Source organism: Euphorbia lathyris, chromosome 9, assembly GCF_963576675.1.
Source record: "Euphorbia lathyris chromosome 9, ddEupLath1.1, whole genome shotgun sequence".
In the NCBI taxonomy this organism is placed as follows: Eukaryota; Viridiplantae; Streptophyta; class Magnoliopsida; order Malpighiales; family Euphorbiaceae; genus Euphorbia; species Euphorbia lathyris.
This window is the reverse complement of record NC_088918.1, coordinates 40,523,432-40,536,691: the sequence shown is the minus strand read 5'-3', so window position 1 is coordinate 40,536,691 and position 13,260 is coordinate 40,523,432. Positions and strand designations below refer to the sequence as shown.

General features: G+C 31.2%; 2 protein-coding genes across 2 annotated transcripts; both read right to left on the bottom strand.

The window, feature by feature from the left end:
• Positions 1-7,679: 7,679 nt before the first annotated feature.
• Positions 7,680-10,211, bottom strand: LOC136206267 (aspartate aminotransferase, mitochondrial-like). The gene is made up of 9 exons (XM_065997253.1): positions 9,836-10,211; positions 9,669-9,754; positions 9,216-9,422; positions 9,022-9,127; positions 8,804-8,908; positions 8,553-8,725; positions 8,275-8,434; positions 8,007-8,197; positions 7,680-7,922 (listed from the first exon to the last, which is right to left on the bottom strand). Exons 1-9 carry the CDS (start codon positions 9,998-10,000, stop codon positions 7,808-7,810), a joined length of 1,308 nt encoding a protein of 435 aa, XP_065853325.1. The 5' UTR covers positions 10,001-10,211; the 3' UTR covers positions 7,680-7,807.
• A 1,013-nt stretch (positions 10,212-11,224) lies between these two features.
• LOC136206380 (cationic peroxidase 1-like) lies at positions 11,225-12,468 on the bottom strand. The gene is made up of 2 exons (XM_065997406.1): positions 12,228-12,468; positions 11,225-12,141 (listed from the first exon to the last, which is right to left on the bottom strand). The coding sequence occupies exons 1-2, from the start codon at positions 12,423-12,425 to the stop codon at positions 11,389-11,391; spliced, it is 951 nt and encodes a 316-aa protein (XP_065853478.1). The 5' UTR covers positions 12,426-12,468; the 3' UTR covers positions 11,225-11,388.
• Between the last annotated feature and the right edge of the window lie 792 nt (positions 12,469-13,260).

Genomic DNA, 13,260 nt, shown 5'->3' with positions numbered 1-13,260 from the left:
TCTAATGTTTAAGTTAGCAAAAATTTATAAAGATGACGAATAAAAAAGAGTAGAAGACCGAGGAGGTGATAATGATATATATCATTTATGCCAGATTGTCCCTTATTTTGTTCATGGGCATTTCGGGAAAACTTGAGTTTCCTTGCCCCATTTGATATCTTTGACACATGTAAGACTGAGGTTAGAGGAGCCTTATCATGTGGAACCATATGTAATTAGCATGTGTTAGCCCAACGTCGAGTAAAGAGGAATGATCACTCATTAGTCCATATGGCACAGTTGGTTACTTTTCCATCATTACTTTTGATCCTAGTGTCATTGGTACACATGACATATTTGGTTATTTTCTTATTATCAGATGTCCCCTCACCTCCTTGGCATACGACGTTGTTTAGGGGTTATGCTGTGTTTTCTTTGGTCATGTGCTAAAAGACCAAGGGTTCGTCTCATGTGTCTCTTTTCTTCGGGGACTGAAGGGTTCAGACTTGTGTTGTTGTATATACGTTGGTCTTAAAATGAAGGAGATGAGATGAAATGTTTAGTGAGTTTCTAGGTGTGGGTCACATTGTTGTCGGGTAATCTTTTTGGTTATGCAAAAGGAGATGTGTTCTGTGTGATTTTTTAGTTAGATTTGACACGTGTTTGAGACATTGATTAATGAGATGCAATTATGGTCTCTATGGAATCTCGCCGCATGTCCCTACACTTGTTGGCGTTACAAAGTTATATGAAGCGAAAAGTTTGTTTTTTATGGAAATTTAAGTGGGTTTTAAATGAAAGTTTCTCGAGCATCGTATTCTGTAATAATGTCGTTGGTGGATAATTCTTAATCGATTGCTTGCCTATCAATAAAAGGTGTGGAAGCCATGGTCAATTTTCTTCCACTTCGTCTGCTTTTTCTCTAACTCATTGGAGATTTGAGGTTTTACCTCTTCTACATTTTATTGCCTTTTTGTTTCAGAGTAAGTGATCTCTCTCTTCTTTTAATTTCTTTACTATTTGTGTTATGGAACCTTTGTGAAGAAATAATGCATATGATCCTTAGAGACTATTATGATAGGTTAGTGGAAGGAGACTATCACAGATCAACTGACATAAAGGGTGGGCAACTTGTTCGTGAATCATGAATGAAGGAGCCCTAATCATAGAAGGCACTATAATGACGAGGGATGAAGAAATCCCTTAAGTTTTAATGAAGACTATGGTGATAGAGATGATTCTGGCGAACAATATGATTATGGAGGTGACACCTTGTTTATTGGTGAACCGATCTTCTTTCAAGAGATTATGGATGAGGATGATGATGACAAGGGTGAAGTTGTGCTTACGAGTGAACGAATCTTTCATTAATAAACTGTGGTCAAGGAGGTTGAGGTTCCTGTGCTGAGTTCGAAGTGAGAGATTATGTTTGGATGGTTTTTTTCAGGTAAGAATATTGAGCCAGTAGAAATCGTTGAGAAATTCTTCGGCTAATGAAAATTCAAAGCTGAATTTTGTTCATTTATGGAGAATGATACAATGACGATTTTGTAATTTCTGTCAAGCTTGATGTTTTATATTTAGGCATTTTCAGACCATATTTTCATTGGAAACGGACCAATAAATTCAAACAAATTTGGACATTTAGACCTTCAAATTCACAATTTAGTTTTATTTTCGAATTAATTTGTATTTTTTTTAATTCTAATTTAGTATTTTACTGTTTTTTGGGCTGATGTTAATTGCAATTTAGTGTTTTTGAGGCTTTTATGTAAATTTTTTTTAATATTTTCTTATTCCATTTAGGAAACAGTTTTAGTGTTTTTCTTGTCGATTTAAAGAATATTTTTGTTTGTAGTAGATAGCTTTTGATATTTTATAAAAAGATTCCATTTTTCTATAGTTCTGTTGAATTTTGAGGATTATCAATAGAAATTTGTGCACGAATCAACTATTCATTACATGTTCTTGTTATTTTCTTTTGAGTGAATCAATAGGCATTGCTAACAAAACTTTCACATGTTTACCAATGGCTTAATGCATCTTTTGCCCCTTTATTTAGTCCAAAACTTTAACTATCCCGTTGAATTTTTAAAAAGTTCCAAATTTGTCTATATTTTTTTGCAATTATATTTAATAACCATATTATTGTTTTATTGCATTCAATAACTCATATTTTTTTTTCAATTGTATTCAATAATTTAAAACTTCAAATGTCCTCTGAATTTTTAAATTTTTATAACTATTTATGTTTTGGCATTTTCTTTTGACACGTGATATCTCCTAATTTCTATTGAAGAATAAAGTTATTAAATAAAATTTAAAAGAATAAGAGTCATTTGAAACTTTTGAAAGCTGGAAAGTAACGGTTGAAATTTGGGCAAAGCAACAAATATATTAAGATTATAGTAATAATAATAAAGAAATTAGTATTTTTTTTTTTGGTAGAAATAAATAAAGAAATTAGTATTAATTATTGAATAGATGTAAATAAATAAAAATCTAAAAATGCATAAATTGATAGAGGATAGAATTGAGAGGGCATTAGGATATTTTGTATGAGGAGGGTACAAATTGAGTAGTTGAATAGTATTTAATAATAATAATAACTTTTAATCAAATAATAATAATAAATAATATCGTTAGTAATTGTGGTGTCATTGTCTGACGTAATGTGACAATTTAATGCAAAGAGGAAAGATGAGTACAGTTTCCTACCATCTATTATTATTAGTAGTATTTTATTTTTTTTATTTTTTTTTGATTAAGTAGTAGTATTTTATTTTGGCCTTTGCCTTGTGTTAGGTGTTCCTTTTATTCAGATCTTGCCACATTTCTTTATCGGGGAATACATTTGATTTCTTTCTACAGATACATTTTTAAAAAAATTCACCTACTACTTAATTATTTTTTGGATCAGGCCTACTCCTTAATTATTGAGTTATCTATATATTAATTAATCAGATCTTGATTCAATATGTAGCCTAACTCCTTCAAACCTTTCTTTTTTTAAATAATAAAACAAAAGTCAGATCTAATCAAGCTAGGAAACTTCTTCTTAATCAAGATGTTCCTTTCGTTAATACGACCTTCTTCTTTTATTATCATCATTAATCAAAACTCAAATCCGTCTTTAGAGTCTATTTCGTTCAGCTATTAGCTAATAACTGTTGTTGTTGTTAGATGTTTTCAGTTCCAGTAAACCGTTAACAATTGCCGTTAGTTGTTTAATTATTAATATTTAGTAAAATTATATATTGTTATTAGTATGTAAAATGTTTAGAATTAAATGGATAATTAATCACTAAACTTATATGGTTGTCTCAAAATGATCACTCAACTTCAAATTGTCTTAATAAAATCACTCAACTTTAAGTTTTGTCCCAATTATGTTATTCCGGCGATTTTAATAATTAAAAGAGATTAGAATGATGATATGGTTGACACGTCAGCATGAGTCAACTTAGATACTGATCAGAATGACATACGGCAGCCACGTATGGACTACCAATTAAAAATTTATTTAATAAAAATAATCTAAATAAATAAATAATTAAAATAAATTTTTATTGAACGCAATAAAACATTGTTCTTTCAGTAACGATGTTAAAGAAAACATATTTTATAGAAATAAGAAAGATAATTTTATCAATACCAAATAATTATTTATGAAAAACTCCAAAAAAAAATTTGTTTTTTTGGTGAAAATCTCTGAAATTGAACTGTTTCCATGAAAAATAAAAAAGTGCTGTTTTTTAAACTTAACCAAACAATTTTTTCGGTAGTTTGGAGTAAATAAAAAGCTGAAATAAAAGTGGATTTTTTTTTTTGGTAGAAAAAAGTTTAGGTAAGGGTAGGTCTACCCACTCCCAAGGTCAGGGCAAACCACAGACCTCGATGAGGGTTTACAGTGGAATTTACAGATTACCTACCAATGACGGCTAAATTTTATTTAACTCAGGATATTGATTCTTGAATTACCTACTTAAATCATTATTTAACTTCTAAAATACTTCTAATTTGTTTTTATTATTATTATTTTTATGGATTGTTTCATTAGTGATAAGTTAAAATTAAGATTAACAAACTCAAACAATGGTCTATTTTCGGCTTCTGATTTTAATGGCACTACAATAATAATAATAATTACTTGTGAATAGTCTTACTATAAATTGATTTTTTTTTTTTTTGTTTTTTTTTTTGTGTGTGACCATAGTTAATGATAATGATAGACTAGTGCATTTAACCCCATTTTATTTTATGAGAAGTCTAATGTGCTTTCTTCTTATTATTATTATTATTATTATTATTACACAACAAGTCCTTGTAATATATATTTAACAAAAACTTCAGTAATTTAATACAAACTAAAGTTGTATCCATAGGTTCTCATTTGTTCTGCGCTTAACTAATAATTATCGTTGTTACTGTTACTTAGTTGTTTATTGTTAATATTAACTGATTAATTATTAATATTTAGTAAAATTGTCATGAACTATTGCTCTTAATGTTTAAAATATCTAATATGTATATATTTTAATTCTTGGATTTTTCTAATTTGGGGTTATCAATGATCAAAATTGACATTATCAATTTAAATGTTCTTAATTTTGTTAACGACGAGGGTCCTATTTCTCTTTTTGCATCAAAAAAATCCATAAATATCCATTTGCAAATCGGCGAAACTACAAAGTTATATTTGGATTTGTACAATAAAAAAATACAATCAAAATAAATAAAAATAATCTAAGGGGGCGTTTAGTTCGCATAGGGGTAACAGAATGGAATCAAGAAAGGGAAACAAAGAGAAAAGAATGGAATGACTCTGAATTCCCTTCTCTGTTTGTTTCAGTTTCACAAAGGGAATAATATACCCATGATTTCTTTTGTGTCTGTTTGGTTCAAATAAGGTAATAAACTGGAGTTGTGTTTTTAACAATAATTTCTATACATACATGTGTCTATATTAATAAATTAATCACATGTAAAATAAAAATCAATTTATTCAACCATTAAAATCAAAAGACGATGAAACTGAAGAAACTGAAATAAAATAAATCAAAGAAAATGTATAAATATTCTATTTTAAAAAGAAAATAATTATTTTAAAATAATTAAAAATAAATAACAAAACCTAATAAGATAATAAAAAAAATATTTATCAAAATTATTTTTGAGAATAAAAAAGTAAAAATAAATAAGTATAAGGATGAAAAGTTAGATTAGTCTGGGGATAAAAAATAAAAATAAAAAGTAAAAATTAGTCATAAATATTTTTTGAGAATAAATAAATAATATATAAGTATAAGGATCAAAAGTGAAATTAATCCAAGGATTAAAAAAGTATAAATAAATAAATATATGGACTAAAATAAAAATTAAAAAACAAAATAGAGATAAAAATGAAATTTAGGAGAGTAGATGTTCAAATTAGTGACAGTGGGGAAAAGGAATGGAAAACCTTAGGGAGGTTGGAGGAATGAGACTGTAGGAGTCAGGGGTAAACCCAAAACCAAAAGAGGGTAAAGAGAATGATTGAATTGATAAAATAAACAACAACAAAATCAATGAAACCTCATCTTTCCATTACTCTTTCCTGAAACCTCCAAAACAAACGGCCCCTAAATAACTAAAAATGAAAAGTTTAATGAATAGATCAAAATCTTGTTCTTTTGGCAATAATGTTACATACATATAAATAATATTAAGAGTTAATTTCAAATAAAACCATGTGGTTTCATATTTTTTGCAAATCAGTATCCGTGGTTGATAACAATTTTAAATTTGATCGATAACGACCTCAAAATGAAAATTTTCAAATATTACTTTATTCTTGAAAATTTTAATTTTGAGATCGTTATCGGCCAAATTTGGAAAAATGAAAATTTTGTCTACCACAAATATCGATTTGCAAAAAAAGAAAGTGAAACCATAGAGTTTTATTTGAAATAACCCTAATATTAATCCAAGCACATGTTTTCCTTTCAATTTATTTATTTGGTTCTCCAACTATTTTTCAGGTTGGTATTGTTTTGATAATCAGAACTTCAGAAAATTTTAAGATCTCTTTTATTTGCAAGAGTCGTTTGAGTTTAGAAGTTAGTAAGCACAATCAGTTAATTTCATAGTTCGAGAATACTATAATTCTCTAGTATGTCCGCATTTTTCAGAAGATAGCTAAACAATACCGTTTTTCATAATTGTCAAAATAAGACCGACCTGGCCAATTCAACATGGTTCAACACGATTCAACTAGAACCATCCATTATTTCGATCCGGTTAAGTTTAAAATTTCATACCTTTGAAAACCTGCTAAAGAACTATTGGAGTTGACTATATCAGCGACTTAGTCCCGATTCCACGATTTGGTTAATTCTCACGCACACGTGAACCAAACAAACTCTTATAGTTTGTTCTAAGGCCCGGTCTGTACACTGTAATGAACATTATAATGTAATGCTTGTTACAATGGAGGTTCATTACCATATTTGGTTAGCCATATTATTTTTGTCATAAAGGAATCACCATTACATTATTCAATTTTTTTTAACAAATTTTATGTAATAGACATTACAAACAAATTAGACATGAATCCCCATTATGGCTAGCCCTTGTATTTTTATTACTAATGGCGAAATACAGAAAAAACATGAAAACATAAAAACCGAAAAAGTGTGAAAAAGAGAAAAACCAAAAACGAGAAAAAATACAAAAAATCATGAAAAACATGAAAACGGTAAAACGAGAAAAAACACGAAAAAATGGAAAAAGCAAAAGTGAGAAAAACAATGAAAAACGGAAAAAATTGAAAAATGGAAAAAAAAACATAAAATTGTATTTAACTAATATGAATATACGTATTGCAATAATAATTGCATTTTATCAATTTTATTAAAATTTGCGAACCAGACATGGTAATGCAATCGCTATTCCATTCCATTACATTACGACATTGATTACGTTACATTGCATTACAATGTACCAAACCGACACTTAAGAGTGTAATAATTATTGAACAGAAGAGTCACTTTTTTACGGGATACCACCCTAATCAAACTAACAAAAAGAGAGAGACTCTCCTCCTTCTCTCTAACTTTCTTCTCATTTTTTCTTTTTTCTTCTCAGATCCCGTCCTTACCGCTATCCACCGTCACTTTCTCCATTGTAGCTCTCTAAACAGATCTAGTTAGAGGAGGAAGAAGGAAGTCTTCGTTCTCGTTTTAAATTACTTTTTCTTGTTCGTTTGAAATCTATATTTCTTCTTGAACTTCTATTTCCATCAGATCTACAAATGTTCGCTATACTTATTTCTTTTAGTCTTTTTTCGGTCTTAGCAAGAGCGGAAAAGCTTCATCTTGTCCGTAGATCTATAGATCTGCGTGGTTGCAAAAACAGAAAGGACTCAGATCCGAACACCCGGAGGAGCCTAAATGATGAAGCATGGATTACAGAGGTTTTTCAACGGGACTTGACTTACGAGAAGAATATGATTTCTATGTTTGTTGTATTTTTACCTTTTATGGTTATTATTGCTCTTTGTAGTCTTATATTGCTCTTTGTAGTCATTTCTCTTCCCTTTGTGGACTGGCTATAGCTTGTATGGGTTTATTTTCGTGCTGTATGTTGTACCTTTTATATCAATGAAATGAGATATGACATTTTTATCAAAAAAAAAAAAATTATTGAACAGAGAATTAATTCAACATTTGTTATTTCCATTACGGTTTCTTTTTTCCCAACAATTATACATAAGTTTTATCCCAAACTTTAGATTTCTGATAAAAGTAAATATATAATTAGAAAAAGAGAAAGAAGTTGATGTATTGAGTCACAAACAAGCTGATGAAGACTGCTGAATCGAATACACATTATGATCAAATTTAGTGACATGGTGTATTGAATTTGCTATATAATTTACATTTCCCAGAGTAACACCTGCCATACTGCACCATATCACCATAAATTCACAGTTTAGAAACTAAGCTAATAATGTACCTTAATTTTTCAGAATGTATGACTAACTTTACCTTATACGTCCATCAGCAGTCATGTATACATGGAATTGCCTTGCTAGCTGAACTACCTGTTCGGCCGTTAACCCCGAGAAGCAGAACATTCCAACCTGTTTTGTTATGTGCTCCCAGTTGAGAGAAGAACCAGACTGATATAGGCTTTCCTGCAGATGGGTTCGCATTCTTCGTATGCGATCTGCCATGCCCTTTTATTATAAATAAATATCAAATTATCAGAGTCCATGCATTTCATTGAGAATAAACTGAAAGAAAATAAAATTACCTTAACCTCTTTGATCCATAGTTCCTTTATGGGTGGATCACTGAGGATAGTAGAAACTAGCAATATGCCGTGAGCAGGAGGACTGCTATACATTGCCCTGCCAATCTTCTCTAATTGGCTTCTTATTGCAACTGATTGCTCCATATCATTACATACAACACTAACAATTAAATGTTTGAATTAAGAGCAACCCAATTGAAGTTTATACTGCTATTTAGAGACAGACAACAACATTGATGACTTGGAAAAAGAGTGAAAGATTGGGATGAGCTACCAACCTGAGACAACCAACTCGATGTCCATATAATCCCATGTTCTTTGCAAAAGATTGTGCGCAGCCTATTAAGTGCCCATCTTCAAGAAAAATTCGGATTGACTGAGCATCTCTATCAAGGTCACCACTTGCAAAACCTTGATACGCCATGTCGAAGAAGGGAAAATGATTCTTTACCTGCCAAAAGGTAAGGGTTCAAGTGATACTCATAAGTTGTCATGTCACATTAATGTAGCAAAATGTGTGCAGTATTACCTTGAACTGATGTGAAATTTCTCTCCACTGCTCTTCAGTAGGGTCAACTCCCGTAGGGTTATGAGCACAAGGGTGTAGCAGAAAAAAGGAACCATCTGGGGCATTCTACAATTAATAGTCATAATCAATAAATATAAACAAAAACCGAGTCCAGCAAGAAACATGACACATATCTAGTGCATTACTGAACTGAAAATGGTTTAGTTAGAATGATATACCTTGACATCTTCCATAAGAGCAGTGAAGTTTAAAGACTTCAAATTGGAATCATAGTAGCGAAAACTACGTATTGGAATTTGGGCATCTCTCCATATGTTGTGGTGGCTGTGCATTGCCCCCACCCCACAAAAAGAAAATAAATGAATGTATAAACATATGGCAAAAGGAGTAAGAAAATATGAAAGAAACGTACTTGGACCAAGTAGGATGAGGCAAATATATTCGAGATTGAGGAAAGAAGCGCCTCTGGAACTCAGCGAAGAGGCGACATGCGCCAGTTCCTGAAAGCGCCTCCACACCTGCAAACTTCCCTTCCCTTATAATGTCTGAATCCTTACCATAAACCAATTTAACACTCTCCTCAATCAGTTTTGAACTCACAACAGATGAAATAGACTCCCTGCATGCCAATGCCACTTCAATTTCAGTTATTTACATAAATGGAAGCACAGGAAGTTGCACAAATTTGAATTCTGTCAAAATGCATACTTTTATTGTAATTAAAATCTTACAGTTACACAACATTTTATTCATTAAACAAGAATACACTTGAAATTCCCATTTATCTAAAACTGATACTTAGCAATCAAAGCCCAATTTTATAATAGGAGTTGATTAATTAAGAGAGAAAGGGAAAGAAGCTGACGAGAATTGAGAATGTGCAATCTTTGCCTCAGCCTCTCTAACGCATTGCAGTTTGAGTGGTTTTCCCTCATCATCCCTATAAGCTCCCTACAAATTACCAAAAGATAGAAAATCAAACCAATAACTCAAAAAAAGAGGAAACAAAAACAAAGAATAAAAAAGAAATACCACTCCAAGATTGATCTTAGAAGGGAAAGGATCAGCAAGAAAAGCGTGAGTAACAGTGGTGATAGGATCTTTAGGAGCGAGACCAACATGGTCCCACCACCTATGGGCTGTATTTGAGGTTGAAAAGAGGCATCTTGATGTTCTCATCAAATGATTTCTCCACATTATGGCTAAATGCACTTGTTTCAGCTGCTTTAAGGTTAGCTACAACCATGGATATGCTTATATAAACCATGAATTCTGGTTGGCTGCTTTTGGTTTTTGTGTTGGCAGTTTTTACAATTAGTTCCTTCCTGCGCACAAGGTTTCTATGCGAGGATTTTCTAATCATCAGCAATTCAATTTCTAGACAGCCAACATAAAGTCTGGGACTTTACCACTATGTTACTTTTGTCCAATACAGAAGGGAAGCACCTGGTTTTTATTGAGTGGAATCGGTTGTTTACGTGGCGAGTATACACGGAATTGAAGTTCATGATTATTTTCAATTGGGTTCATAATAATTTGTGGTGGGCTTTTCCCTTTCTAAAGGCTAAACACCAACGAGCCTTTTTTTTTTTTTTTTTGGGGAAATTTACAGCAAAATTCAAATTTAAAGGCTAAACACATCTTGCCTAAACGCATTTCACTCCATGTCAATTTATTTCAAAAGTGAAACCAGTTAAAATTAGTAAAATAAAATTAATGCCGATTTTTTTGTTGAGACGACGAAATCAAGTATTCGTTTCAATTTTTTTTACATTAGTTCATTTGGACGTGTTTTTGGCCATATAAATAATTTATAACTGTTTGGACTCCATCCAGATCCACGATAAACAAAATCGTTTATTATTATTATTATTATTATTAATTTTTTGCTTTATTATAATTGATTTTTGAACATTATCACATGTTTATTCATAAATTGTGTTTATTTTTCTACTTGTTTTTATGATATGGTTCAAGACTTTAAGAACAATGTTTCATAAATTTTGGTGAATCATGTGAACATTATTTTTTATTTATTTGAATTGTTTTAATGATATTGTTGTTGAAATATTGATGTTTGCATATATTTTTGGATATATCTATTATATTTTTTTTGAAACACTTGAATATATCTATTATAAATATATATATCTTTATATATAGTAAAATACATATTTTAATTGAATTTATATAATAATTGTTTTTATTAATAAATACAAAAAATAAAAAAATATCAGTTCGATTAATTTCCTCGAGAGCATTTTCTACCAAACTATCATCTAACATTTTCTTTCCAATCTTGATTAAAACTCATATGAAACTTAATGAAAACATGTTCTTTTGATGTACTTGTTAAATAGCCAAATCAAAATTGAGAAATTAATATATTTAAAAAAGAAGCTAACACTTTCAATTCACCACTCTTGAAAATATCCAAAACAACAAACAACGAATGAAAATACAACCCCAGTAACTGATTAATAACAGTAACAATAACAAATAAATAAATCCATCCAGAAAGGAAAAAAAATAAAGAAATTACAAGTGAATGAATTACTGAAACAAGTAAGGTAATAGATCATTAATTAGTTGGTTGGATTGACTCTTCTGCAGTTGAGACGAACTTGGCCTCCATCTCCGGTCAATGGCTTAATATTACCCATCTTAATCATTGACTCGCCAAAATCCTCCCAGAAATCATCTGCATCTCTGCTGTAACTCTTCACTAAATCATCAGTGGATCCCCCATTAAACAGTTGTTGATCAGAGTGAAGAAGTCCTTTCTTTTTTACCAAATTAGTGAAGTATGCAACGTCAAAATGTGCAGGTGTTGAGTCTAGAGGTGCAAGATTGGTATTGCCTCCAGTTTTTGGGCACCTTGATCTACGTTCACTTGCAAACTTAGGGTCAATATTAGTTTCATTATAGATCCTGTTCCTGAATACACGACACTGCGCAAACCCTAAAGTATGAGCACCAGAAAGTGCAACTAAGTCTTTATGGTCTAGACCTTGGTTCTTGAAGTTAGTAATAAGTGCAGGAAGGTCCATAAATGGTGATGGAATATCAGTGTTTGCCTTTGTTCTACTCGCTGTGGTTGAGTCTCTTCTCCCTAGCTCCACCTCCCAAGTTGGACCTCCTAACGCAACTACAGAATCACGAGCTGTAACAGCTAAAATGTCAGCACAAGAAACAACAGGACTGCCACATGCTTTATCCACCTCTGATTTAATCTGGTCAATAACTTCAAAACCTCTAGCAGAATTTGCATTTGGGATTGCGTTCTTTTCACTGTCAATTGTAGGAGATGGATCCAAAAGTATTGAGCCATCACAACCCTATAATGAAATTCCAAATCAATGAGTATTATATATTATATATGGAAAGAAGGAGTTGAGTAAAGAAAAGGAAGATAAATACATACATTAACAAAGCAGTCATGAAAATGGAGGCGCAAGAGAGAAGCAGCCATGCGTGATTCTGTGGAGACAGCAGCCTCAACCACTCGTTTGATAGTTGGTAAAGCAGTCGGGCAAACTTTTTCATAGTAATAAGGAGACAGAGAAGAAGCAACATTCAACAGCAGGAACACGTAAAGAATTGAGGAAATATGTGAAGCCATTATTAACTAATTTAGTTTTGATTGTGGCTTTTGGATTAGATGATCTGTGGGTATTATATATGATTTTGTAATTACTAATAACTGGACTTGGCCAATGTCTATGTCTGCTTGAAACATTCTCAATCTTCCATTCCATTGTTTTTGTTATATATTAATCTTACAAGTTTTAATTTTTCTTACTTCCTTTCACCAACTAATTTGATATAGTCAAATAGGTGTTTATTTATTATAACTGCTTAACTAAGCTTAGTAATTCAGGATGGCTGCTTCCTTTGCTTGCTTTTTTCCCAATGAAAATTGCTTACCATTCCATAAGATAAATAATATATATGTATATATAAATGTATTATTGATCGGATATATTGTGAATCTAATTGTTATAAAGGATTTTTTTTTTAATTTAGGCGGAGAAAGGAAAAAAAGCCAAAATTTTAGCACGTTTTTTCTCTTTTATAAAATTCATCCCTCACCCCACTTTTCTCTTTTTTCTCTCTCTCCAGCTTTCTGTCTCCTTCTAGAGCTATCCATATCGAAACCTAATGTAGAGAGCCATTCTGGTTTGACAATGAAAGTAGATACTCAATTGGTGCAGATATAATATAGCCACGTTTTAGTTGATATGTTCATTCCTTATCTCCTCCATGTCTCAGCCATGGCTGTCAAAACTGTAAGAAACAAACGAGGGTTACAGAAAAAACCGAATTGAAATTGAGAACGGAAATCGAACTTGTGCACTCAAAGTCGAAGATGATGGAACATCAAGAGTGTATATTTAAATGCCCAGAAAGTTTTATTGAAGAGATTAATTGAAAAAAACGTGTGTACAAAGCTCGAA

What these genes read in the sequence shown, in the direction of transcription:
- LOC136206380 (XM_065997406.1), bottom strand. Translation starts at nt 12,425, where the DNA reads ATGGCTTCACATATTTCCTCAATTCTTTACGTGTTCCTGCTGTTGAAT. An exon ending in TTCATGACTGCTTTGTTAAT is followed by an intron (nt 12,142 to 12,227) that starts GTATGTATTTAT and finishes ATTTCATTATAG; the next exon opens with GGTTGTGATGGCTCAATACT.
- LOC136206267 (XM_065997253.1), bottom strand. Translation starts at nt 10,000, where the DNA reads ATGTGGAGAAATCATTTGATGAGAACATCAAGATGCCTCTTTTCAACC. An exon ending in CCTCATCCTACTTGGTCCAA is followed by an intron (nt 9,128 to 9,215) that starts GTACGTTTCTTT and finishes GGCAATGCACAG; the next exon opens with CCACCACAACATATGGAGAG. An exon ending in CATCGAGTTGGTTGTCTCAG is followed by an intron (nt 8,435 to 8,552) that starts GTTGGTAGCTCA and finishes TTTAATTGTTAG; the next exon opens with TGTTGTATGTAATGATATGG.